At 39.4% G+C, this 27,123-nt stretch overlaps 2 protein-coding genes across 2 annotated transcripts; one reads left to right on the top strand and one right to left on the bottom strand.

Moving 5' to 3' along the window:
• Positions 1-538: 538 nt before the first annotated feature.
• LOC143579504 (heat shock protein 90-5, chloroplastic-like) lies at positions 539-6,633 on the top strand. The gene is made up of 19 exons (XM_077062794.1): positions 539-853; positions 2,342-2,415; positions 2,599-2,724; positions 2,805-2,898; positions 2,994-3,077; positions 3,168-3,311; positions 3,405-3,521; positions 3,607-3,654; positions 3,834-3,908; positions 3,994-4,098; positions 4,184-4,324; positions 4,412-4,504; positions 4,612-4,689; positions 4,793-5,047; positions 5,120-5,222; positions 5,702-5,876; positions 5,993-6,098; positions 6,189-6,278; positions 6,463-6,633. Exons 1-19 carry the CDS (start codon positions 596-598, stop codon positions 6,631-6,633), a joined length of 2,337 nt encoding a protein of 778 aa, XP_076918909.1. The 5' UTR covers positions 539-595.
• A 2,250-nt stretch (positions 6,634-8,883) lies between these two features.
• On the bottom strand, positions 8,884-9,384 carry LOC143579503 (putative B3 domain-containing protein At2g27410). The gene has a single exon (XM_077062793.1). It carries the CDS (start codon positions 9,382-9,384, stop codon positions 8,884-8,886), a length of 501 nt encoding a protein of 166 aa, XP_076918908.1.
• Between the last annotated feature and the right edge of the window lie 17,739 nt (positions 9,385-27,123).

The following is a 27,123-nucleotide window of genomic DNA, read 5'->3' as shown; positions in this document are numbered from 1 at the left end:
ACCAAATCTCCTTTTTACCACTCCATCATCAGTTCATTAACAATAACCTTTTACTTATTATTCATTAAACAAAATAAAAAAAATCATAAAAAAATCAAATGAAGATACTCATTAGACTATTAGATCCCAAAGCTTAACCGTCAGGTTAACCGAACCGGTTCAAAAATCAAACAGAAACCGAACTGGTTTGAAATTGATTATGTTGAAACCAGTTAATCGATCCAAAACCATAATGGTCAAAAACAATTTCAACCTAAACCGAAATCGATCATAAACCAACTTTAATTTTTATTAACAAAACCGAATCAGTTTCAACCCAAACCAGTTTTGAGTTTTGAACCAGTCGAAGCACCCAAATTACCGTATTACTTAAAAAATATTTAAAAAAAACATAAAATGAAGATAATGTAACTGATGATGAAATGGCAAAATCCAAACCACACATCAAACACCAAGAAACCTTCCAAACTCACACCCTCTTGCCTACTTCTAGAACCCTCTTCTTCACCTCCAAAACCCCTCAATCTTTAACACCCTTCAAGGGTTTTTCTTCATTTTTGCAGCCACCCTTTAATCTTTAACACACAAACCCATCATGGCACCTGTTCTAAGCAGAAGTTTAACCCCTGCTTCTGTTCTATTCTTATCAAAATCCAATACCCAAAACAGGTTATTATCAAGAAGTGGTTTCTTGCATCAAAATGGGGTGAAAAGTAACAATCTTTCTTGCTCTGGGTTGAAGCTAAAGGTGGGTAAAAGAGGTGGTAGTGTGGTGGTGAAGTGTGAGGCTTCTGCTGTTGCTGAGAAAGAAGGTGTTGAGGCTTCTGGTGAGAGTTTTGAGTACCAGGCTGAGGTGGGTTTGTTGTGTTTTTTATTATTTTGGTTGAATTTGGGTTATTATTTTCTAGGGTTACTTATTCCTGATAGAAAAATTGTTATCTTTATTATTATTATTATTATTATTATTATTATTATTATTATTATTATTATTTTGGTCTTTGTTTGTGATAAGGTTTATGACTTGTGTGTTTCTTTTAAGGTTCTTACTATTTTTATTAACAAAATGTTTGCAATTTTCTAGGCTTATTATGTTTATGTTCTTGTTGACTTTTGAAAATTATATAATTATTGCTTATGAAGCTAACAATTTTGATTTTTTTATCAGTTTGGTTGAGATTTGGTTGCCAAGTTTCATACTTTTTTAGGGTTAGTTGTATTGATGCTCTTGATTGAAAATTTGTTATCTGTTTGTGTTTAATTATGATAAAGTTTATGACTTGTGTGTTTCTTTTAAGGTTCTTTCAATTTTTATTAACAAAATGTTTGCAATTTTCTAGGCTTATTATGTTTATGTTCTTGTTGACTTTTGAAGATTATTTAATTTTTGCTTTTGAAGCTTAAAATCTTGAATTTTTATCAATTTGGTTGAGATTGGGTTGCAAAGTATTCATTATTTTTTAGGGTTATTTGTTTTTTATGCTCTTGATTGAAAATCTGTTATCTTAAAATTATTTATTTATTAATTTATGATAAAGTTTATAACTTGTGTTTTTATTATTTTTGGTTGACATTGGGTTACTTAGTTTTGTAATATTTTAGGGTTGGTTGTCTTTGATGTTCTTGATATTTTGATTGATTGGAGTTTTGTTATCTATTTGTCTTTGTTTATGATAAAGTTCATATTTTTATGTTTCTTTTAAAAAGTGTGTTTCAGTTTATCATGTTTATGTAGCTTAAAGTCTTGAAGTTTTATCATTTTGGTTGAAATTCGGTTGCCAAGTTTCATAATTTTATAGGTTACTTATTGTTGATATTTTTGACTGAAAATTTGTTATCTACTTTTCTTTATTTATGATAAAGTTTTGTAATGATTCATTAGTGTCTATGAACAAGCTGTTTGTAGTTTTTCAGTCTTATCATGTTTATGTTCTTGTTGACTTTTAAAGAATCTTTAATATAATACTTATGAAGCTTAAAGTTTTAAATTTTTAGCATTTTCGTTGAAATCGGGTTACCAAGTTTCATAGTTTTAAAGGGTTAATTATCCTTGATGTTCTTGATAATTTGATTGATTGAAAGTTTATTATCTATTTGTCTTTACTTATTATAAAGATCATAACTTGTATTTCTTTTGAAGTTTTATCGATGTCTATCAGCAGAATATTTGCAGTTTTTCAGTCTTTAACATGCTTATGTTCTTGTTGACTTTTCAAGATTCTTTAATGGTTTCTCAGTGTTTATGAACAGAATGTTTGCAGTTACCTTGTTTATGTTCTTGTTGACATTTAAAGATTCTTTGATTAATGCTTATGAAGCTTAAAGTTTTAAATATTGGATGCAGGTTTCTCGATTGATGAATCTGATAGTTCATAGTTTATACAGCCACAAGGAAATTTTCCTCAGGGAACTTGTGAGGTAAAGGCCTCTCCTTTTTATCTAGACTTATTATTACTATTATTATTAATATAATTATTATATAAGTAATATAAAAATTATTATATAAGTAATATAAAGTTTATTGAAAATTTTGTCTAATCTAATTGAGCCTATAGTGTGCATAACTATTTATGCTCATATTTTCCATTTTTATTGTTTTAGTAATGCAAGTGATGCACTTGATAAACTAAGATTCTTAAGTGTAACCGACCCGTCATTACTTGGAGATGCTGGTGAGCTCGAGATCCGTATTAAACCCGACCCGGAGAAAGGGACCATCACAATTTCGTAAGATTCTTTACTTGTTGCGTAGGGTAAGAGGTGGTTAAAAGTTAAAAACATTTATTTTAATTATAATTATTTTGTAGAGATACCGGTATTGGAATGACTCGTGAAGAGCTAATTGACTGCCTTGGAACTATTGCTCAAAGTGGTACTTCTAAATTCTTGAATGCACTTAAGGTACCTATTCTTTTTCATCTTACAATCATTCACTAGTAACACGTATGTAATTCAGTTTTTTAAATAAATTTCTTCGTGTTTTCTTTGTTTTATAGGAGAACAAGGATCTTGGAAGTGACAACAGTTTAATCGGTCAATTTGGTGTCGGGTTCTATTCGGCTTTTTTGGTTGCTGAAAAGGTATTTAATTTCATAATCATAACTTTTTTTTAATCTCTTCTTTTAGTTAATTTTACTGTTTTGCTGATTTTAAATATTGTATTTAAATAGGTTAGCGTATCTACAAAGAGTCCCAAATCTGACAAACAATACATTTGGGAAGCATCGGCTGATAGCAGCTCGTATGTAATTAAAGAAGAAACCGATCCCGAAAAGCAGATTCGTCGTGGAACAGAAATAACACTTTATTTGAAGGTAGTTATATGTTTTTTTTTCATAAAGTTTTTATTTTTCTTTGTAGTTTTTTTATGTTTTGATTGTATTAATCGGTTTTTTGTTTGTATATAGGATGATGACAAATATGAGTTCACCGAGCCAAGTAGGGTTCAAGGTTTAGTGAAAAACTACTCACAATTTGTTTCGTTTCCCATATACACGTGGCAAGAGAAATCAAGAACCGTTGAGGTTAGTTATAACTTATAACTTCTAGTTACCATATTTTCATAAATAAGTTTAAATAGTAATGTGATATTATTGTTTTTGTTTACAGGTAGAAGAAGAGGAAGAACCGAAGGAAGGAGAAGAAACACCACCAGAGGTAACTTTTACCGTGTTGACCGTTTGACCTGTGTTGACTTTGAGCTAGCTAGTTTTTTTTATTCTAACTAACACACTAATAATAATGCCTAGAGAAACCAGATTTCTATTTAACCTTATTGTGTTATTATTATTATTTTATTTTTTATAAAATTAATGCTGTTTGTTACGGTTTTACAGGGCGAGAAGAAGAAAAAGACAATAACTGAAAAATACTGGGATTGGGAATTGGCCAACGAGACAAAACCTATATGGGTAAGTTAAACCGCTTTAAATAAAGCTTTTAGACAATTTTTATTTATTTATCTCAGAATGTGTTAATTACATGATTAAATTGCAGATGAGGAATCCAAAGGAAGTTGAAAGAGATCAATACAACGAGTTTTACAAGAAGACGTTCAACGAGTTTCTTGATCCACTTGCGTACACTCACTTCACCACCGAGGTATATACCATTTTAGGTTATTTAAACAAATTGCATATTATATTAGTATACAATAAAAAAATTTTAATGCTTACAATTTGTGCAGGGTGAAGTGGAATTTAGAAGTGTGATCTACGTTCCCGGAATGGCGCCTATGAACAATGAAGATGTAGTAAATCCCAAAACGAAGAATATCCGTCTTTACGTGAAACGTGTGTTTATTTCAGATGATTTTGATGGCGAATTGGTAAATATGTTTCCGTTAATTTAACAAGCAAAAAATTGCTAAAACATATTTTAATTAAATATCCTAAATTTGATTCTTGACGTGCAGTTTCCAAGATACTTGAGCTTTGTAAAGGGTGTGGTTGATTCAAATGATCTTCCTCTAAATGTTTCTCGAGAAATTCTTCAAGAAAGTCGAATTGTACGTTAAAAATCCCATCTTTACTTTACCAAAATATATTATCTTAATCTTATATATTAAAGACACTATTTTTATTTATTTTTTATTTTTTTGTTCTTGTGCTACAGGTTAGAATAATGAGAAAGAGGCTTGTTAGGAAAACATTTGACATGATACAAGAACTTGCAGACAATGAAAACAAAGAGGTTAATAATTTAATATATCTTAAATTTGTAACACTTTTTTTTTGTTTTTTAATATTAAGGTGTATATATAAGTTGAGTTTGATCATTGATGAAATGGTTATAGGATTATAGAAAGTTTTGGGAGAATTTCGGCAAGTTTATAAAGCTGGGATGCATCGAGGACACCGGAAATCATAAAAGAATAACTCCATTGTTGCGGTTTTTCTCATCAAAAAGTGAAGACGAGTTGATAAGTTTAGATGAATATATCGATAATATGAATGAAAAGCAAAATGCGATTTATTATATTGCAACCGACAGCTTGAAAAGTGCTAAATCGGCTCCCTTTTTGGAGAAGTTGGTACAAAAGGATATCGAGGTATGCGCTTCTATGAAAAAGATTTAAACTTTATTAAAAACAAAAATGATTTTGTGGGTCCTGTCTTTGAAGGTGTTATATTTAGTCGAGCCTATTGATGAGGTGGCGATTCAGAATCTTCAAACATATAAAGAGAAGAAATTTGTTGATGTGAGCAAGGAGGATCTTGAGCTTGGTAAGTTGACCTTTGACTAGGCATTAAACGAACACGAATGGATCACATTTGTGTACATTCGTTTAACTTTTACTGAACAGACGATCGAACACGAACAATTAAATGAGTGAAGGTTTTCTTTCTCATGTTTGTTCGTTAAGAATATGAATGTGTTCATGTCGGTTTATGTTCGATCGTTAACAGTTAACAATATAAACGGACGGTTTACAAATGTAAACAAACTTAACTGAGCATGCATGACGAAATATTAACGGACGAACTTAAACAAACATAAACTAACGCGCATGAATGAATGTAAACGAACAAACATAAGCGTTTTAAGCGAACCTAAATGAATGTTCACCGGCAAATGAACTAACAGGACATGTGTTCATGTTCTGTTCGTTTGGCTAAATAAAAAAAACGAACTTCCTTCTGAACAGTTCGCAACCGTTTCTTGAGCTTGGTGAGTTGACTTTTGACCAACTGTTGACTTGTAGGTGACACGGACGAGGTCAAAGAACGAGAAAACAAGCAAGAGTACATCCTTCTTTGTGATTGGATGAAACAACAGCTAGGCGACAAAGTTGCAAAAGTACAAATCTCAAACCGTTTAAGTTCTTCGCCTTGTGTTCTTGTTTCTGGCAAGTTCGGCTGGTCTGCCAATATGGAACGGTTGGTATTCGTTTAAAAAAACAATCTTTATGTTAAAAGATTAAATCTTATGTTAAAATATTATTTTCCCATTTCAGTTTTGTACTTGATTAGTAAAATGCAATGTTATTTTTCAGGTTAATGAAAGCACAAACTCTTGGTGATACTTCAACTTTGGAGTTCATGAGGGGTAGAAGAATAATGGAAGTCAACCCTGATCATCCAATCATTAAAGACTTAAATGTATGTAATTAGTAGTTACTTTTTTTACATTTTTTTTTAAGTTTAGTTTTGGATTATTATTCTTTTTTTTTTATATAATTTTTTTTGAAGGCTGCATGTAAAAATGCACCAGAAAGTAGGGAGGCAAAGAGAGCTGTGGATCTTTTATATGAAACAGCTTTAATAGCAAGTGGATTTACTGTAAGCATTTATTTTAAAAACAAATTATTTGATTTATTTCTTCATTATTATTATTATTATTATTATTATTATTATTATTATTTTATGGAGATGATCGGGTGGGTCAGTGGCCCACCAGTGTCCGAATTGGCCGTTAAAAATATTATTATTATTTTATTGACAATTTTTTATTTGGAACGTGTAGCCTGATAGTCCAGCTGAGTTGGGCGGAAAGATTTACGAGATGATGGCGGTTGCTCTCGGTGGAAAGTGGGGAAGAGTCGAGGAAAGTGAAGGTGTTGACTCGAATGTTGACCCGACAACTGAGTCCGAGTCCACTAACGAGACGGAAGTTGTCGAGCCATGGAGTACATGATCGAGTATTAATCAATAAACGTCTGTCAATCGTTAGAAATCGAATCGGGAGGGATACGGATTTTGGGTTGAGAGTTTTATGATTTGTCATGTTGAAATATGGATTTTAGTTCATATTTAAATTAAAACTTTGTGGTTTATTTACATTACCTTGCATTGCAAAATATTTCATTCAAAAATATTTTATACAAAATTTTGATTGTATATTATCAAATATATCCATCTATAATAATATATATAAACGAATTCTGTTCACTATATACAAATGTATCGTAGGTTCTCGTAATTCTTAATATATTTTTGCGCTAAAAAGGTCATGCTCCCATATATTAAATATTTAATAATTTAGCGAGAAAAATGTCCTTACAACTTTTTAATCTAGGATATCCAATGAGAATCATTTGCGGTTTTATCGACGTGTTGAGCATAAGAATCAGAACCACAACTATAGTGTTCATCATTTGAAACTACTTCATAGCTCATAATAAACTTAGTATGCGCTTCAATACTGTCACTTCCGATGAAATACACCATTCAGCAGCTTCTGATTCTCATACTCACAACATCGACAAATCCCCAAGTAAGTTTCATGTTCTTGAAATTTATGTTTCACATGTGATTCACTTTTAAGAAAAAAATATGTATTTCAACAACTTTTATATTAAAATATGGTTCAAGTTACTAACTAACTTATTTGAATTTTGAAAAGAAAATAAAATACAAATTTTGATTACAATAAATATAAACTAATCCGGTAAAATAATTTTTTTTAAAAACTAAAATATGTATGTCAATATATATATATTTTTAAAATAACCCGGTAAATTAATAAACTAGAAACGATTTTGTTTTTAAAACAAATTTTGATCATAAACTTGTAAAATCGATATCGTATCATAAATCTTATCTTAAATATATATAAAAGAAACATCCCTAAATTCTCTCAAGCCACTATATTGTTTTATTTGCTAATGAAGACTTTTTATACGTTTGACCCGAATTCACAGGTATAGGTCTCATCAAACATATATATGCCCGTACTCGAATGACCTTTTTTTAAATTATTACTATTACTATTATTAATATTACATATAATTATAATATATAAATGGATATTAGGGTTGTTCACGAGCCGAGCCGAACCGAGCGAAGGCTTGCTCGTTGCTTGGCTCGTTTACAACCGAACCGAACGACTGAAATTCGAACCGAGTGAAAACCGAAACGAGCCAAAATCGAATCGAGCATTTTTCGATCGAACATCGAGCGATTTCGAGCATTATTTATTTATTTTTCACTTTAGAATTTTAAATAAGAAACAAGTTTAAAGGTTGTAAATGATATATTTTATAAATAAATTAGTACTTTATAGACAAATATGTAATAGATTGTAAATTTTTATTTAAAGTAAGTTTGAAATGAGATAAAATGATCATGTAAACAAACTTATAGTATTCTAAAAACTTAAAGGGGACAAATAAAACTATAGAATTGGCAGAATAAGAAAAATCTAAAGGGGTTAAAAAATTGTAAGCTTATATTTATGTATTTTGTCTATATATTTATATATTTGTTCATATATAATTATATATAAAACAAATTAAAATATTCGAGCCGAACCGAACCTAGCAGACATTTGCTCGTTGCTTGGCTCGTTTGCAAACCGAACCGAGCAGAGCGGCTCGTTTACAATCGAGCGAAAAAACAAGCGAGCATTTTCCGAGCAAGCAGCGAGCGAGTTTGAGCGACGAACAGTTTGAACGGCCCTAACGGATATACATTATTACATTGGCCCACTATCTAAATTTCTATGTAATTAAAACGGGTCCAACACTGTAAAATTACAAGCCTGGCCCACTACCGATTGTCTAGTATCTAAAATTAAAAACTCAAGTTCCATAAACAAATTACCTAAGTTAGATACTCAACCACTCCTGTTTGCTCAAAACTCACTCGATGCTCGATCGAAAAATGCACGGTTAATGCTTGTTCAATTTTGGCTCTGTGCATAAACGAGCCAAGCAATGCTTGGAAATTTTTGTTCGATTTTGCTCGGTTTGTAAACGAGCTTAGTAAAGACAAGCCCTCGCTCACTTATTTCGGTTAATAATCACCTCTTTTCTAAATCAAATAACAAAATATACTAATCACCAAATTATATCATACTTAACAAATTAAACACCAACAAAATCCAAACATTCAAACAAACCAAACCAAGCAAAACTAAAGAAACATAAACATAATACATCCTTAACTAAGCCACAACATCCTCTTGATCTTCACCCTTCACTTCCACAACACCTTGATCATCACCACCCGGTTTCTCGACACACACGACCGCAAAACACAACTGCCGACCTCTACGAAACGACCACACTTGAATCTTCGAATCCTCCTTCAAACACGCCTTATTCTCCGACCAAAACTCAAACCAATGACTCTTCAAAACATAGTTCACACTACTTTGCATATTCCACATAGTCAACTCCATAGGCTTGTTATACACTTTCAACGTGGGCCCCACCAACAAAACCTCAATCTTGTTCTCTTTAGTGTTCAATGTCTGTGTCTCGTCCGTTGTCAAGAACTCAACACTCTCCATTTGTTTAACCGGTATACTCAACCGGTTTTGACTTTGTAACCTGTCCGAATAATATAACCTTTTTTGTATCACGAGTTGCAACTCGGTACCATTCAACTCGTTCGTCACAAACTCGTTTAACCTCTTGGTTACTTCATTAATCACCACGGGCATACGTACGTATTTTTCGGCACCTTTCTTTTCTTCTTAGCGGATGTTGTCGACGCTGACAACATCCGCACGCTCCTTTTCTTCGCGGTCTCCTTTGACTTGTGTGTTTCCAGGCCTAACTCATTGTCACGTATGGATTTTAACATTGCGTTTGCGAGTTTTTGGATTTTTAGAAGGTAAGAATTAATGAAGTGTGATTCAAACTTAGTTGCATGGAGCTCAATATGTGTGCATGAAGCTGAAGTAGTTTATTAATTCTGTTGAGTCATGTTGCACGTGCTTGTTGCATGTGTGTGTCTTTGAATATTTCCAAAGTAGTGGGTCCATAATAATAGGCTAGTGGGTTACAGGATAGTCCACTAAGTTAGTAGGTGGTTGAGTCTTTTATGGTTACTTTTTCCCTATTTAAAGCTTTGTAATTCTCAGTTTCATGTACACCTTGAAATTATCCTTATTAAAAAACAAGTTGAGCTCTTTCATTTTGTGTTTACTGTTTAAATTCTGCCTCTAATACCAACATTTGTGGTATCAGAGCACAACTCTTTACGATCCAATTAATCAAACTCTCACTCCTCACTTCCATGGCTGAAAACTCTGTCCTTCCTACCTCCTACCCCAACCCAATCATTCCTGTGTTTAAGGGTGAAGGCTATGAACATTGGAGCCTTCGCATGAAAACCATCCTCCGATCCCGTGAACTGTGGGATGTTGTGTATCTTGGAGTCACCGTTGTCAATGATGCCTCCCAAATCGTAGGGAATCACGAAAAAAGGACGCACTAGCCATGTCTCTGATTCAACAAGGGGTGCATGATCACCTCTTCTCTCGTATTGCTGCTGCTGAATCTGCTAAAGACACGTGGGAGATCTTGCAGGTGGAATTTCAAGGTGACTCGCATGTGCAATTGGTGAAACTTCAAAGTCTCAGGCGAGATTTTGAAAACTTGGGCATGAAAGACGACGAGGCTATCGGCGATTACTTTTCCCGGGTTATGGACAACGTAGGTAGTCAAAGGTCCTACGGAGAAGAGGTTACTGATAAAAAAATTGTTGAAAAAATTCTCAGAAGCCTATCACCAAAGTATGACTATGTTATACCATCAATTGAGGTTGTGTTAGATCTGTCTGAAGTTACACCCGTGAAGCTAATGGGTCTACTTCAGTCACAGGAGGAACGAATTAATAGCCGATCACCGACTAAGAAAGAAACCAAAACGTCGGAGATAAAAGATGAACAAGCCCTTCAAGCTTTCCAAGATTTGTCCTTGTCCAAAGCTGCTCGTGGACGAGGCCGTGGTCGGGGAGCCCTCCGTGGTAGAGGGGCTGGTCGTGAGAGAGGTACTTTGGATCGAAGCAAAGTGCCTCAATGTCACGTTTGCAAAAAATTCGGCCATCTTAAAAGGGATTGTTGGTACAACGATGAGGCTCAGGTTAATGTTGCTGAAAATGAAGATCAGAATGATCCCGAGGAAACCGAATCTCAACACCTGCTGATTGCTTGTCATGCACTACCTGATGAGATGACCCATGATGGTTTTACGTTGATGTCAAACACTGAAGATTTTGGTGCTAAGTCTCACATGTGGTTCGTTGATTCAGGCTGTTCGAATCACATGACAGGTTCAAAAACAAGTTTTACCATTCTTGATGAAACCTTCAAGTTGGGGGTAAAACTAGGAAACAAGAAGAAGCTAGCTGTCGAAGGGAAAAGTACTGTGAAGATCCATACGGGACACAACACATTCAAGCTACTTGAAAATGTGTACTATGCACCAGAACTTGAATACAACCTATTGAGTGTTGGCCAGTTGATGAAGAAGAGATATTCACTTTACTTCAATGATGATAAGTGCTTAATCAAGAACAAAGCCACAAGCAAGACCATCATGGAGATCATAGTTGCAACAAACAACATGTTCCTATTTGATGCAACAAGTCTTATTACCATTGAAGACAAGTCGGCCCATAACAAGAAAGAGGAGGAATCACTTAAATGGCATCAAAGGTTCTGTCACCTTAACTTTGATGCTCTCAAACAATTGCATGATAAAGAGATGGTACTTGACCTACCAAAAATACATTCAACAGTCAAGTGTGAGACATGCATTGTTGCCAAGCAAACAAGGAAGCCATTTCAATCTACCTCTTGGCGTGCTACCACAAAACTAGGTCTGGTCCACACTGATTTATGTGGGCCCATGAAAACTCCAAGCCTTGGTAACAGTCTTTACTACTTGCTCTTTATTGATGATCTAAACCGTATGTGTTGGGTATATTTCTTGAAGCATAAAAATGAGGCATTTACAAAGTTTAAGTTGTTCAAAAGCATGGTGGAAAATGAAAGCAACTGCATGATCAAAGTACTTCGCTCAGATCGCGGTGGTGAGTTTTGCTCAACGGAATTCAACACCTTTTGTGATGAAGCTAGTATTCGAAGAGAAGTCACTGTGCCATACACCCCTCAGCACAATGGTGTCGTTGAGAGAAAAAATAGAACTATTATGAACCTGACTCGAAGTATGCTAAAGGGAAAAGAATTGCCAAACTTTATGTGGGCTGAAGCTTGTCAACTGCAATTTACACAATCAATCGATCACCAACTAAAGCTTTTGTGTACCAAACACCCCTGCATGCCTGGTCAGGTATTAAGCCATCTGTTTCTCGTATGAAGTTGTTTGGTAACATTGCTTATGGTCTAATTCCTTCCCAGTTAACTAGGAAACTAGACTGTAGAGCAATTAGATATATCCTTATTGGATATTCTAGTCAAAGTCCTGGGTATGGACTTTATAACCCAGACACCAAACAGTTTAGTACCAAAAGATATGAGGAGGTTGAAGTATTTGAAAACCAAAAATGGTCTTGGAAAAGTATTGAACATGCTAAAGGTACTGATAGTACTTTTACTTTTGCAGACCCATTTCCCTATGACTATGACAACTCTCCACATGAGGCTAATAGTAGTGATACTATTCATGAAAATACCATACCTTTGCCTACAACTAATGCACCTGACATTACTCATACCCTCACACAAAACTCACCTAATACCAATGATGAATCATCCACATCCACCCATACCAACGAAAATATGCCTACCCCACCTTTAAACCCTACATCCACTAGTTCAAAAAGAGTTTCTAAACCTCCATCCTGGCTTAATGAGTACCAAAGTGGAGAAGGTCTTTCAGATAGTGATACTGAATTAACTACATGCCACTTTGCTCTCAATATCACTGACCCTATCCACTACTCTCAAGCTGTTAAATGCAGTGATTGGGTCAAGGCTATGCATTGTGAGTTGCAAGCCATCGAGAAGAACAATACCTGGGAGCTGGTTAGTTTGCCTCCCGGAAAAAATGTAGCTGGTGTTAAATGGTTGTACAAGACTAAAGTGGGCTCGAATGGTCAAGTAGTGAAGCATAAGGCATGGTTGGTGGCCAAGGGGTATTCTCAACTTCCTGGCGTTGATTACCAGGAGACATTTGCACCTGTGGCACGTTTTGAAACCATCAGGGTCATACTTGCAGTAGCAGCGCATATGGGTTGGTATGTGCACCAACTCGATGTAAATCAGCCTTTTTAAATGGTGATCTTACTGAGGAAATCTATGTCGAGCAACCAGAGGGTTATGTGTCAAAAACCAATCCAGAGAAGGTGTACAAGCTTAAGAAGGCACTGTATGGATTAAAACAGGCTCCGAGAGCCTGGTATTCCAAGATCGACAGGTATTTTGCTGAACAAGGGTATAAACGAAGTCAAAATGAACCCACCTTGTATGTCAAAAAGACTCTCACAGGAGATATTATCTACGTTTGCTTATATGTAGATGATATTATCTATACCTCCTCAAGTGATGAACTGGTTAATGAATTTAAGAAGGGAATGCAACATGCATTCGAAATGACAGACATGGGTTTATTACAGCTGTTCTTAAATCTGGAGGTCAAACAGACTCAAGAGGGAATTTTTCTCAACCAACAAAAGTATGCCAAAGACTTGCTTCACAGGTTTGGTATTTTAGGTAATCTTGAATCTACCCCCATGAACTATAATGAGAAGTTGTCCATGCAAGATGGTGCAGACAAAGCAAATGAAGAGGTTTTTCGAAGCATGGTGGGGGGTCTTATTTATTTAACTCACTCACGGTCAGACTTGGCCCATGCAGTGAGTGTGATTTCGAGGTTTATGCAAAGACCTTCACGAATTCATCTTGGAGCTGCTCGAAGAATTCTCAAGTATGTTGCTGGCACTAGTGACTTTGGTATATGGTATACAAAGGGAAAAGGTCTTGTCCTGAAGGGTTATAGTGACAGTGATTGGGCTAGCAATGTTGATGATCGCAAAAGCGTGTCAGCCTACATGTTTTCATTGGGGAGCGGGGCTGTCTCATGGAGCTCCAAGAAGCAAACTACAGTGGCTTTATCAAGTACAGAAGCGGAATACATAGCCACAACTGGAGCAACATGTCAAGCTGTGTGGCTTCGAAGAATTTTGGCAGATCTTAGTTTGGAACAAGTAGGTCCCACCATGATTTTATGTGACAACAAATCAACTATCAGCTTGTCAAAAAATCCAAGTCATCATAGCAGAGCTAAGCATATAGAGTTGAAGTATCATTTTATTCGTGAAATGGTTGAGCAAGAGCAGGTGATTTTAGAATTTTGTAGTACCTATGAACAAGTGGCAGATGTTCTTACCAAGTCAGTGACTAAAGAAAAGTTTGTGTTCTTTCGGTGGAAGCTAGGGGTGATACAGTTTGAATCAAAGGGGCGTAATGAAGTGTGATTCAAACTTAGTTGCACGGAGCTCAATATGTGTGCATGAAGCTGAAGTAGTTTATTAATTCTGTTGAGTCATGTTGCACATGCTTGTTGCATGTGTGTGTCTTTGAATATTTCCAAAGTAGTGGGTCCATAATAATAGGCTAGTTGGTTACAGGATAGTCCACTAAGTTAGTAGGTGGTTGAGTCTTTTATGGTTACTTTTTCCCTATTTAAAGCTTTGTAATTCTCAGTTTCATGTACACCTCGAAATTATCCTTATTAAAAAACAAGTTGAGCTCTTTCATTTTGTGTTTACTGTTTAAATTCTGCCTCTAATACCAACAAGAAGCGTCTTCTTCGATCGTTGGTCTTCGTTTGCGTGTTCTTGCCGCGGGTGCATCTTCGATCATTGTAATATTATCAGCCATGAAAGGTATCGATAGATGAAGAATAAAGAGTTATGGTTTGGCTATATTATTTGGGTTTGTGTTATGTTATAAGTTATAATAGTTATTATGTTAATTGATGGTGTAGTTATAGGATTTGGATACGTGAATAGATTTGTAATTAAGGAGAATAATCATAATCTCCAACTTGGAGATTGTTTCCATATATAAGATCATATATAAAACAATATTCTATGCATAATGTGCATCTTTTTATTAATTTTGTATGATTTTCTAGAATAATGAACATAGTACATTGAAGAAACACTAACCGGACCCCGAACAGATTACTGGTAACCTGGGGGTTAGATAGCTGTTTCCCACCAGGGGTTAGACCCTTTGAAGATGGTTCTTCTGATAACCTGCAAAACAGACACCGTGAGCTCGTCACTGAGAAGGAGGGGGGGGTTCCTCCTTGTGACCACCCTCCGGCGTGAGAATCAGACTAGATTGCTCTTTAAATATAAAAGTATATTAAGAGATTGCTAGAGCAGATATCAGGTATAATATGATGATAATGTGATATGATATGATCATAATAGATGAGATGGTCATACCATTTGTGGTATTTATAGCCGAAGGTAGGTTTCCAAGGAGGTATGGCCGGCTGCAACAGTGTTCCTGTTCACCAACAGTAGCCTACGCACGTGCCCTGCTGGTAGTTGGTGGGTAGGTAGCGGCTGATAGCGACCAGGCCTGCTGTATACTATTCCTTTTCCACCAACTGCCGGCTACGCACGTGGTATGACAGGAGTTGGTGAGTAGGCAGCGGCTAATAGTGACATACAGTGTAGGAGCATGCTGCTCGCCATACTGTTGTCTATAAGCTGTCGTATCTTTAGTCAGATCTTTTTCCCATACCTCGTCAGGTACAGTACAGAAGATCTTCCCGTATCGTACGGACTGGCTTATTTGGGCGGGAGTATTCCCCCTCCCGCCCTTGTGCGGGATTGTTCCCGGCTTCGCTCATTCCTTCAGGTGACACTGAACGATTGAGAGCTAAGTGCCTTGTGCGTGTAGCCTTGCTGCGCGGGTGGCCTTCCCTAATGGCTTGTATCCGAGGCTGCGGGGACAGGCGGAGTCCTTCACCATTGGGAGGCATTTCCTGCGGGACCAGCTTGCGTACTGCGCGTAAGGACGTCACGTCTCTGAGCATGGTTGGTCCTGCGGATTCAGTTGGTTTCTGCGCAGACGTCCCTGTTTGAGGTGAGTCCTGCGGGTCCAACTGGGCTCTGCTGGGACCTACCTCTTCAAGTCCCCCCAGTCCAATGTTCTTCTCATGCGTGTTTAATAAAGTGAGGTGAACTTTTGGACTTAAGCAAGGGGTTTTGAAAAGGGTTTTTTAAGGTTTTCCATGGGGATTCCTCCCGCGAAAGTCCTTGTCACTTGCAGAAATTCCCGAGTTTCCTGCTTGGTCTTTGGGTATGATGCGGGTAGGTCTGTAACCTCCTCGCAAGTCAGGAGCGTTGAGTCCCACTTGTGTGGACTCTCCATGAGGTTTTGGTAGTTTTGAACATAGTGATCAATTATGTTAAAACCACCAATTCCATCCTGGAGCTTCAAACAACGTAGTTCTCGACGTTCCCGCTATGCGGGGATGTTATTTCCTTTTCCGCAAGCATTGCCCAGAAGATCCTTCTTGGTTTCAATTCCCAGCGGAGCGCTAGGTATGTGAAGGGTTTTGCCTTAACACTGTACCAGCGCTCGTCTTACGGTTACTTTACTTCCAAGGTATTCCTGGCGTCAATTCCCTGCGGGTGCTAGGTATGCGAAGGGTTTTGCCTTTACACTGTACCCGCACCCGTCTTATAGTTACTTGGTTGCCGAGGAATATTTGGCTTCAATTCCCTGCGGGTGCTAGGTATGTGAAGGGTTTTGCCTTTACACTGTACCCGCATCCGTCTTACGGTTACTTGTTTGCCAAAGTTTACTTGGCTTCAATTCCCTGCGGGTGCTAGGTATGTGAAGGGTTTTGCCTTTACACTGTACCCGCATCCGTCTTACGGTTACTTGTTCGCCAAGGTTTTACTTGGCTTCAATTCCCTGCGGGTACTAGGTATGTGAAGGGTTTTGCCTTTACACTGTACCCGCATCCGTCTTACGGTTACTTGTTTGCCAAGGTTTTACTTGGCTTCAATTCTCTGCGGGTGCTAGGTATGTGAAGGGTTTTGCCTTTACACTGTACCCGCATCCGTCTTACGGTTACTTGTTTGCCAAGGTAAGGGGTATTTTCCCGCTTACTTTTTAATATTTTCAAAATTTGAATTTTGAAATTCGAAGGGTTGGTGGAAAGATAGGAACAGTCCAAACCTCTGAAACGTCGTGCGACGGTTTCTTCTGACTGTGTCAGGACGTGCAGGAAGTTATGGTGACGTGACAGTACATGGTCATTCCAGACGCTTTTCAGGCGCGTGGGCGCAATTTTCGGGCGCGTGGCCCCGAAATTACTGGCACACGTCCTTTCAACAGCTGTTTCCAGCTTGCTTTTTGCCACGTGTCATAGTTTCATTGCACCTTCGATTTCTCTCTCCTCCGCATTAAATTCACCGCATTAATTGCGATTACTATATAAAGGGGGAGAGGGTTCTTTGTAATCCACACCTTCACCCTTCTCTTCTTCTTCTTAGCGATTTCCGGCAAATACTCCCCTTTTCAGGCAAGCATTTTCCCGAAATCGTTTTCTTCTTCCTCTGCAATATGTCTTCCCATGATGCTGAAGCTGTAGCCGACGATAGGAGTACTGCTGGCGAGTGCCAGTGTGCTCTACCTGTCGATCAGTACCAGTACGTCGTCAGGAAATTCATGCTTGAGTCTCTCGAGCCCGAGTTTCCTGAACCCCACCAGACTGTGTACGATGCCCCCAGTGGCAAGATCGGGGTATATGCTGCATTCTTTGTTTATGGGAATCTTAGGTTCCCATTGACAAAGTTTGTGTACCGTGTCCTGGAGAGGCACGGTGTACACCTAACCGAGTTGCATCCAATGGCGATTGCCAAGATCCGGCACTTCGAGTGGGTGTGCCGGATTCTGGGTATTGAGCCCTATGTGGACCGCCTGATGACCTTCTATACTTGGAGGTGCATCCAGGGGTGGTACACCCTGACAACCCGTATTAAGGGTTTGAAGATCTGTGTGACCGAGCGCAGTCTCCGATCGTGGAAGCGGGAGTTCTTCTACGTTTCTGCCCGCGCCATCCCCATTGCCATGAAGTTTAAGAAGGGGCAAGCGCTTCCGAGCCTTCATGCTTCCAGCTACCAGGAGGCGGAATGGTTCGCGAAGATATCCCGGGTCCAATCTCCGGTTTACCGGTTTGCGGAGTCCGGGATGGTGATGCTGGGGATGAGCCGGGTATGGAAGGATGCGTCCCGGTTTCCCATCCTTCTCGAATACGGTTTGAACTCTATTCCTTATGGTATGTCTTGTCTTTTTTGCTGATATGAGTCTGTCTTCTAACTGTTTCTTTTCTTTCAGAGGGGAACGATTTGGTGTCGCTCCTGTACCCGCGGGAAGCTGACGGTCCCGTGCGGGTGGGCACTCGTGCTCTGGACGAGAACGAGTTGCCCATCCTGGAGCAAACGGCGGATCGGTTTGTGGAGGTCTATCCGCTGGGCCACGAGATCCTGAGCCAACGGCGGCCAGGTAAGGCGATACTCTATCCTCAACCCCTCAATGCTGTACCCGCTGCTGGAATTCCTGACATCCTGTCCTCTTCTGAGGAATCCGCAGATGGTCATCCGCTGGTGCGGAAGAGGAAGGCTGCCGGTGGGAAAGGGAAGGAGAAGGTGGCCTCCACAGCTGATCCGGTGCTCCTATCTGACACCGAGTCAGATAGTGAAGAGGTGGCGGGGAGCCCCGGTGGTGAGAAGACCACTGTTCCGGAGGCGACGACTATTACCTCCGGAGAACCAACGACGACGACGGTGACCGGCATCAAGAGACCGGCTCCATCGGGTTTGTCCCCGCCTGTCCGTACGTTCAGGCTCAAGAAAACCCGTAAGTACAAACATCCTTGTTTTTGTAGATTTAACACTTCATAAATTTATTGTTTTAACACTTATCTTCTTGTGCAGGCGTGGATGTTGACGCATTCCCGGGTGGAGTGCCGAGTAGTACCTCTCCGCCGATGACGGTAGGCTTGGTCAGCCTTCCTGAGGCGTCGACCCAGGCGCCTGCGCCTGCTCCCGCTGGTTCAGTTGCTCAGTCTGAGCCGACTGTTCCAGCCTAGATGACGTCACCGCCGGTGGTAAGTGCGATTTTTACAGCATCTTTCACCGAGCCGGCGGTTACGATTGCTGCGGATTCTGCGGCAGCGACTGCGGCGGCTGCCACCATGCCCCCGCCACCGGCACCGACGGCCGGCCCATCAGGTACGCATGGGAGTACTCGCCAATCTTTGCCACCTTCCCATCTGCCTGATCTTTTGGATGGATTTCCTTTGGGTTCAGGTGATGTGTTCGGCGGCTATCGGCCTGTTATAGACCCTACAGGTGCGTAGGGTTCCTTTGGCCCTTTTTCACTTTTATTTTTTATCATCTTTTCCTAACTGCTTTTTTGTTTTTGCAGTGTCGGATTCCAATGAAGTGTATGTTCCGCGATGGAACATACACCGAGGAACAACCCTTCGTACCCCTATGGAGTGCGTGGAATGGGCTCGCCACGCTGCTCCCCATGGTGCGTTGGGGGAAGCCATGGCTAGCTACCAGGAGGGTAGGCTAACCAATGAGCTTCGGGTTCTCCAGGCCCGGATGCAGCCACGCGTCGAGCTGCTTTGTCGTGAAAACGACAAGTTAAAAGCAGCTCGCGCCAAGGAAGTATCTCAAACGCGGGCTCTTCGGGAGGAGAACCAAAAGTTGGCCGCAGCTGCTGCGGAGAAGGAGAAGGCCTTCAAGGCCCTCGAGGTTGAGGTTCAAGCGCGACTCGAGGCCCGCTCCAAGGCTGCCCAAGCTGTTAACGAACAGCTTCGGCTGGCTAAGGAGACTGCGAGGAACGCAACCGAGAGGGCCACCAAGGCTGAAGCCGTTGCTGAGCCTTTACGCGTGGAGAACGAGGAGCTCAAGGCCAAATTGGAGGCTCTCCAACGTGCTCATGATGCCTTGGCGATGGAGGATGCCAAGAAGCTTCAAGAAATCCTGGACCAGAGGGGCGTGCTTGATCACACCGAGCGGAAGCTTAAAGGCGTTGAAGAGGCTGCTGCAAAGGAAGTGCTACTTGCCAACCTTAACAAAAGCGCAGCCGAACGCGCCTGCACCCAAGCTCAAGCCGCCCTCCAAGAAGCTCTGGTTGCCAAGGAATGGCTTCTTCGAGAGGCGTTGCCTCAGGTATGTTTAGCTTTACGTCTTCACGCTTTCCTTTGTACATAGAAAAGGTGTTTGACACTTGTATATTTTCTTTGTAGGTTGTGCATCGGGTCTTCTCAGAGACTACTTACGATGATGCCATGAGCGCAGCCCTCAACGCTTCTCACGAGGATGGGGAACGGGCCGGCTTCCTGCTTGGTCTAGGGTTCGTTGAGAAAGGCTTCCCGCCTTCCAACTTCCCTTTGTACAATGTTGATACTGAAGCCATATACGACCAAGCAGTAAATCAATACGCCGCCTTCCCGCATCCAGTGATGGAGAAGGTGAACCAAGTAGCTGCTGCTGATGATGGGCTAGCTATCCTCAAAGCTTTCCTTGAACTGCCACGCTCTACCGATGGGGCTGGTCCAAGTGGAAGTGGCCCTGAAGCCTGATCCTGAAGATCCCTTCCCACTGCTAGGATAGTTTTAGCTTGTATAGATTTATTTTCTTTTCGTAGGCGGGTAGTTACCCGGCCATTCTTGTAATAATTCATTTGTGAAATATTAATCTTTTTGCGTGTAAGATTGTTATTTCCTTTTTTGGGTTTCTTGCTTTATAAACTTATGACTTGCATACTTAGTTTAAATTAGCAATTTTCCAAGTGCAGAATAAGTTAACCTGTTGAACGTGGTTGATAATAGGTGTGAAGTTTTGCTTCCTCTTTCGTGATTGTGCGGGTAGAACCGTCACTTGCACTTAATAGGATGGCGAAACTTTACCCTTATCTGACCTGCGTGTAGGTTTTCCTCATCTTTTGAGGATAAGTTAACCTTTGAACGTGGTTGATAATAGGTGTGAAGTTTTGCTTCCTCTTTCGTGATTGTGCGGGTGGAACCGTCACTTGCACTTAGTAGGATGGCGAAACTTTACCTTTATCTGACCTGCGTGTAGGTTTTCCTCATCTTTTGAGGATAAGTTAACCTTTGAACGTGGTTGATAATATGAAGTTTTGCTTCCTCTTTCGTGATTGTGCGGGTGGAACCGTCACTTGCACTTAGTAGGATGGCAAAACTTTACCCTTATCTGACCTGCGTGTAGGTTTTCCTCATCCTTTTGAGAATTTTGTTTTGAACCGTTCGACGCGCGGTTGTTAATAGGTTAGTGTTCAGTTTCCTTTCATGATTCATGCGGATAGACCGGCACTTTCATTTAATGGAATAATTGAACTCTTCCCCTTTAACTGACCTGCGTGAAGGTTTTTTCCTGTTATTGGGTTTGTGCGGGTAGGACCGCCTTCCCACGCAACGACTTCACGTAATGTGAATGCCGTCACCAGTGTTGCATAGTTTAACCGTTCGACGCGCGGTTGTTGATAGGTTATTGTTCAGTTTCCTCATTATGATTCGTGCGGATAGACCGGCACTTTCATTTTTGGGTGCTGAACCTTTCCCCTTCAACTGACCTGCGTGAAGGTTTTTTCACATTATTGGGTTTGTGCGGGTAGAACCGCCTTCCCACGCAACGACTTCGTATAATGTGAATATCGTTATATTAGTGCAGAAAAGTAAAATCATCAGCTTCGATGTTCTAAAGAGAATCATTTCCATTAGAAGTGGCTCTTGGCCTTCTTTACAAATTGGAATTGATTTACATGCAAACTGTGTAAATGAGCTCCCTTCCATGTTGTTGGGATGGGAGTGCCATCGAGCCGATACGCACCTGGTTCGGGATCTCGTTCTTTACGCAGCATGTAGTCTCGATATTGAAGCTGGAATTTTTATTCGTGTTTTCCCCAGCTGGGGTTCTACACGCACCCGCCTGCTCAGCCTTTATTGCGCCACGAGGTGCGCGAGCGTCCCATCTCTGACAAATGCTTCAACCATGTCTTTTACGTCTATGCATTCTTCAGTGTTGTGGCCTTTTGTCTTGTGAAAGTCACAGTATTTGCTCCGATCAGCATCGTGACGATGTCGGATTATTGGGGGCTTTGGCCACGGGAGCTCTTCAGTGGCGAATATCTCAGTGACGCTTTTGGTGAGTGGCGTCCATCTGGAGTTTCGGTGCGGCTGTACATTATCCCTTCCGCCCAATCGATGTTGCAAGCCGGATGAGGTGTCAAAGTTTACCCTTGACTGCCAAATGCCTAGCTTCCGCTTTTTATTTAATCGGGCGGTGAGGACATTGTCTTCTCTCGTCTTCTGAGTGTAGAGGTTTGTGCTCTGTGGGAGATCTCTACCCAGTTGCTTCTCCGTTTCCGCATAGCGTTTTGCTGCTGTCATGATGGCATCCCATGTGGATGGCATACCATCTTTACCCGTTAGGGTGCGGATGAGCTCTGGGTCATGCGCGCCCTGGATGAAGGCTGCGCGAACAAGATCTTCGCTGATATTGCCCAAACTTAGCTTCCTTGAGTTGAAGCGAGTGATGAAGTTTGGCAGAGATTCATCTTCTTCTCGTATGCATTTGAGGATTGTCCATTGCTCCTTGGTATACTTCCGTTGCTGGCTGAAGTGTTGGCTAAACTTCTGCTGGAAGTCTGCCCAGTTGTAGATGTGGTTAACCGGTAGACGATCAAACCAAGCTCTAGCAGCCCCAACAAGCGTCATTTGGAACATGTAGCACCACGTGGGTTCCGTCCAATTGCTGACGGTTGCCCCTGCTATGAACCTGTTCAAATGATCGTCTGGATCAGATATACCGTCATATGTGCCTATGTTAGGCATTTGTTTGGCACTCCTTGGGGCGATTGCTTCCGCAATGTCCCTTGCAAATTTGGACGTTCCTGCATTTGCAACGTTTGGTCTGAACGTTTTGGAGAAGTCTCGTGGACTTCCACCTGTGCTTTTTGGTTTAAAGGCTTGTCCAAAATGCCTTTTCGGTTGGGATTCCATTTCCTTACGCTTCCCTTTTGCCCTATGGCGAGGGTTCGCGTCGGAGTCGGATTCCTCCGAGTCATCCTCCCAATATTCGAATTCGTCGGCCTGTTGTACGGAACGCAAGCGTTCGTTCAACTCGGCCTGGAATTCCTTTTGTCGTGCCTCCGCCCATGCCTTGACTTCATCGAGAGTTTGGCGGGGGAGTCTTCGTTTCTCAACCTGGGTATTAGTGGATCCCAGTAGGCGATCATTTACTGCACTTGCCCCAGCATGAGTAACTGGGGTAGTGTTCGTAAAATTTACTTCACTTGCCCCGGCTTGGGTAACCGGGGTAGTGTTTGTAAAAACTGTGTTACCGGTATTCCCCCCAGTAGCTGGGGTCGTGGTTACCGGAATTTCTCTAACCATCTTTGTAGAAGTTTGAAAAAACTGGAGAAAAATGTAGTTCTAGCTTTATGCACGGATGGCGCCAATGAAGAAACACTAACCGGACCCCGAACAGATTACTGGTAACCTGGGGGTTAGATAGCTGTTTCCCACCAGGGGTTAGACCCTTTGAAGATGGTTCTTCTGATAACCTGCAAAACAGACACCGTGAGCTCGTCACTGAGAAGGGGGGGGGGTTCCTCCTTGTGACCACCCTCCGGCGTGAGAATCAGACTAGATTGCTCTTTAAATATAAAAGTATATTAAGAGATTGCTAGAGCAGATATCAGGTATAATATGATGATAATGTGATATGATATGATCATAATAGATGAGATGGTCATACCATTTGTGGTATTTATAGCCGAAGGTAGGTTTCCAAGGAGGTATGGCCGGCTGCAACAGTGTTCCTGTTCACCAACAGTAGCCTACGCACGTGCCCTGCTGGTAGTTGGTGGGTAGGTAGCGGCTGATAGCGACCAGGCCTGCTGTATACTATTCCTTTTCCACCAACTGCCGGCTACGCACGTGGTATGACAGGAGTTGGTGAGTAGGCAGCGGCTAATAGTGACATACAGTGTAGGAGCATGCTGCTCGCCATACTGTTGTCTATAAGCTGTCGTATCTTTAGTCAGATCTTTTTCCCATACCTCGTCAGGTACAGTACAGAAGATCTTCCCGTATCGTACGGACTGGCTTATTTGGGCGGGAGTATTCCCCCTCCCGCCCTTGTGCGGGATTGTTCCCGGCTTCGCTCATTCCTTCAGGTGACACTGAACGATTGAGAGCTAAGTGCCTTGTGCGTGTAGCCTTGCTGCGCGGGTGGCCTTCCCTAATGGCTTGTATCCGAGGCTGCGGGGACAGGCGGAGTCCTTCACCATTGGGAGGCATTTCCTGCGGGAGATTGTTTCCATATATAAGATCATATATAAAACAATATTCTATGCATAATGTGCATCTTTTTATTAATTTTGTATGATTTTCTAGAATAATGAACATAGTACATGTATTGGTGTGCAATGTACAATTGTTTATAACATGTGGACTTAACTAACGATGATTGATAAAAAATTGAAATGACAATTTAAAATAATATAAATATCTATTAATTTTTAAATTTTGGATATGTTTAGAAAAATATATATTTAGGAAATCAGGGTTAAGATATTTTGAGAACTCCTATGAGTCATGACAATTTTAAGAACCACCCAAAAAATATGTTTTTTTAATTGGAAGAGCTCATATACACATTAATATTTTCGTGTTAAAAAACGTCGAAATAACTTTTTTTTTCTTAAAAAAGATTGACAAAAATAATTGTTTTCATATGTTACCTACGTTTATGCATTTTTACATACACCGTTACATATGTAACATGCTAAAACGGGGAGAAGTATATATGGAATATGGTCAATGTGTTAAAAGAGAGAATTTATAATTGGATTTATCTAGTTAGTTTTTGTTTTAAGTCTTTTAAGCATGATTTAGTACAACATCTACATGGTCATACTAATACTATTTTTATTTTAATGATAACTATTCGATTTAAAACAATTATCATATACACATTTGATAAACTAAGACCTAATAAGTATATAACTTTCTACTATTTTTTTATCATAGCCAACAACCATATACGCCAACTGTTATAAAGACACTTATAGTAGAGGTGCGAGATGGGTCATCGCAATGGGTCAAAATGCATAGTTTGTTAACTTAGCTTTATAGCATATCGGGTTTCATTGGTTGAGTGATTGATGCCTATCTTAATATAATACATAAGCAACTGGGTTGTCAAATATCAATTTGTTACGAAATCTTGTATTGCCAAATGTCAAATTCTGGTGAAATCTATATATTTTCCCCGCCTCTCTCACTTATTAATTAACTAACTCTTACATTAAACAATAATAATGGTTATAGATAATCAAATTAGTTATTAAATATCCAAATTTTATTCTAATATTTTAAAAAATCTTACTAAATATTCGATATTTGTTATTTATTGCTTTAAATCCTTATTTTCAAAAGCATTCATTTACAAATTTATTAACCCGTGAAATATATAAGTTTCTATATGAAATATATTAGTTATAGTTAAAGGGATTAGAACTATAAAACAAAGTTCTAAAATTTAAATCAAGAATGCGTAATAAATATTTGAAAAAATGATACGCGTTGAAACTAATTAGAATCTTATTTGTTTTAGATTTTATTGTAATGGAACTCATTTTGTGTACATAAAAATAAGTTATACGCAAAGTCATCATAATCACACATACACATTCAGATTTAATGTTATATTATCATATATAATTTTTTGAACGGCATTCATATTATTTACACTTAAATCACTAAAACTATAAACTGAACTTCAAATTTTAAATTAATAAACTTTTGAAAATATGATAAATGAGTAAATATTTTAGTTTCCATAATAAAAAAGATTTTCTTGTTATAAAATCTAGTAACTTTGGCAACAAGGTTCAAACCAATATATATATATAAATAACCACTTAGGCTATTACTAATTACTCGTTGTAAAGTCACAACTCACACACATACAACATATTATTCGATCGTATACATTCTGCAAAACCTTAAAGTCGACAATGGACAAACTTGCATCGTTCACCGTAGATCATACTCGAGTCACAACACCGTCATCTACTCCGGCAATGTTACATGATCATCGGAACAATATGTCGTGTCAAGAAAGGTAACATATTTAAGATTTAAACCCATATTGTTAAAACAAGTTATATAACTTATGTTTTCATATATTATAATAATAATATTAACATTGTTTGTTACTATGATTATGAACTCAGGTTATTATTGCCTATCAAGAAGCGTTGTTTTGCTACTGCTTTCGAAGAAGACGGTGTGTGGACCGGTGGTGAACAACGACTCAACCGACCAGTTGAAGAGGTTCATCACGGGTGAGATGTTCGGTCTAGACATGAAGTTGGTGATCCAGAAGTCGTTGTACGAGAGTGACTTAAATACGACACAGAACAGGTTGAACATGCCGGTTAAGCAGCTTGTGACGCGCCCATATGAGTTCTTGACTGATGACGAGATGCGGGTCATTGAGGATGGGAGTAAAGATGGTATGGAGGTTAAGATACTCATTTATGATATGATGATAGTTTGCAACTTGATAGCTTTGTGTTCTAATGCTCTAATTAGAGGTGCACATTTCAGTTAACCGGTTAACTGAAAACCGGTTTTTTTCGTAACCGGTTTTTTTTAATACCCTAACCGGTTAGACCGGTTAATCAGTTAGGTTAGTAACCGGTTTTGACCATCTGTAGAAGCGGTTTTGGCCGGACCGGTTAACCGGTTAATAACCGGTTTTTTATTAAATAATAGTTAAAAATAACCGGTTAACCGGTTTATAACCGGTTATGAAATCAAATATATAAACCGGTTACTAACCGGCGGTTAGGGTCGGTTAGTAACCAGTTAGAGTTGGACCGGTTACTAACCGATTAGAGAATCGGTTACAAACCGGTTAACCGGTTTGGATGTGCACCTCTAGCTCTAATAGACTAATTCTTGTAAAACTATGTAACCAAATGCTGGGCTAAAACATTGGGCATCCTAAGCAGCCCAGCCAGGCCCAATTAAAAAGATCAAGCTACAATGTCAATACTTGCTTTAGGCCCTTACAGTCACTATTTAATATTCCCTCCGTCCCTCATTTTGAAAGTGTTTACATTTCCATTTTAGTTTGTCTCATTACAAATGTCCACTTTCAAAATTTATTAACTAATTTCCAAAATTACCCTTACGCAAATGCAATCATTCAAACTTTAAATTTTATCTTTTTATATATGTCAAGGGCATTATAGACATTTGCTAAGCAAAAAATGCAATCATTCAAATTTTCTTAAAATTTGTGTTTTTCAAACCATGACACTTGTAGAGGCACGGAGGGAGTAGTA

This window comes from Bidens hawaiensis, unplaced genomic scaffold (genome assembly GCF_021521415.1).
Source record: "Bidens hawaiensis isolate Kalapana, Puna unplaced genomic scaffold, B.hawaiensis_p1.1 tig00029865_1, whole genome shotgun sequence".
Lineage (NCBI taxonomy): Eukaryota > Viridiplantae > Streptophyta > Magnoliopsida > Asterales > Asteraceae > Bidens > Bidens hawaiensis.
This window is presented reverse-complemented; position numbering and strand designations above follow the sequence as displayed.

What these genes read in the sequence shown, in the direction of transcription:
- LOC143579504 (XM_077062794.1), top strand. Translation starts at nt 596, where the DNA reads ATGGCACCTGTTCTAAGCAGAAGTTTAACCCCTGCTTCTGTTCTATTC. An exon ending in AGAAATCAAGAACCGTTGAG is followed by an intron (nt 3,522 to 3,606) that starts GTTAGTTATAAC and finishes TTTTGTTTACAG; the next exon opens with GTAGAAGAAGAGGAAGAACC. An exon ending in GAGAAGAAACACCACCAGAG is followed by an intron (nt 3,655 to 3,833) that starts GTAACTTTTACC and finishes ACGGTTTTACAG; the next exon opens with GGCGAGAAGAAGAAAAAGAC.
- LOC143579503 (XM_077062793.1), bottom strand. Translation starts at nt 9,384, where the DNA reads ATGCCCGTGGTGATTAATGAAGTAACCAAGAGGTTAAACGAGTTTGTG.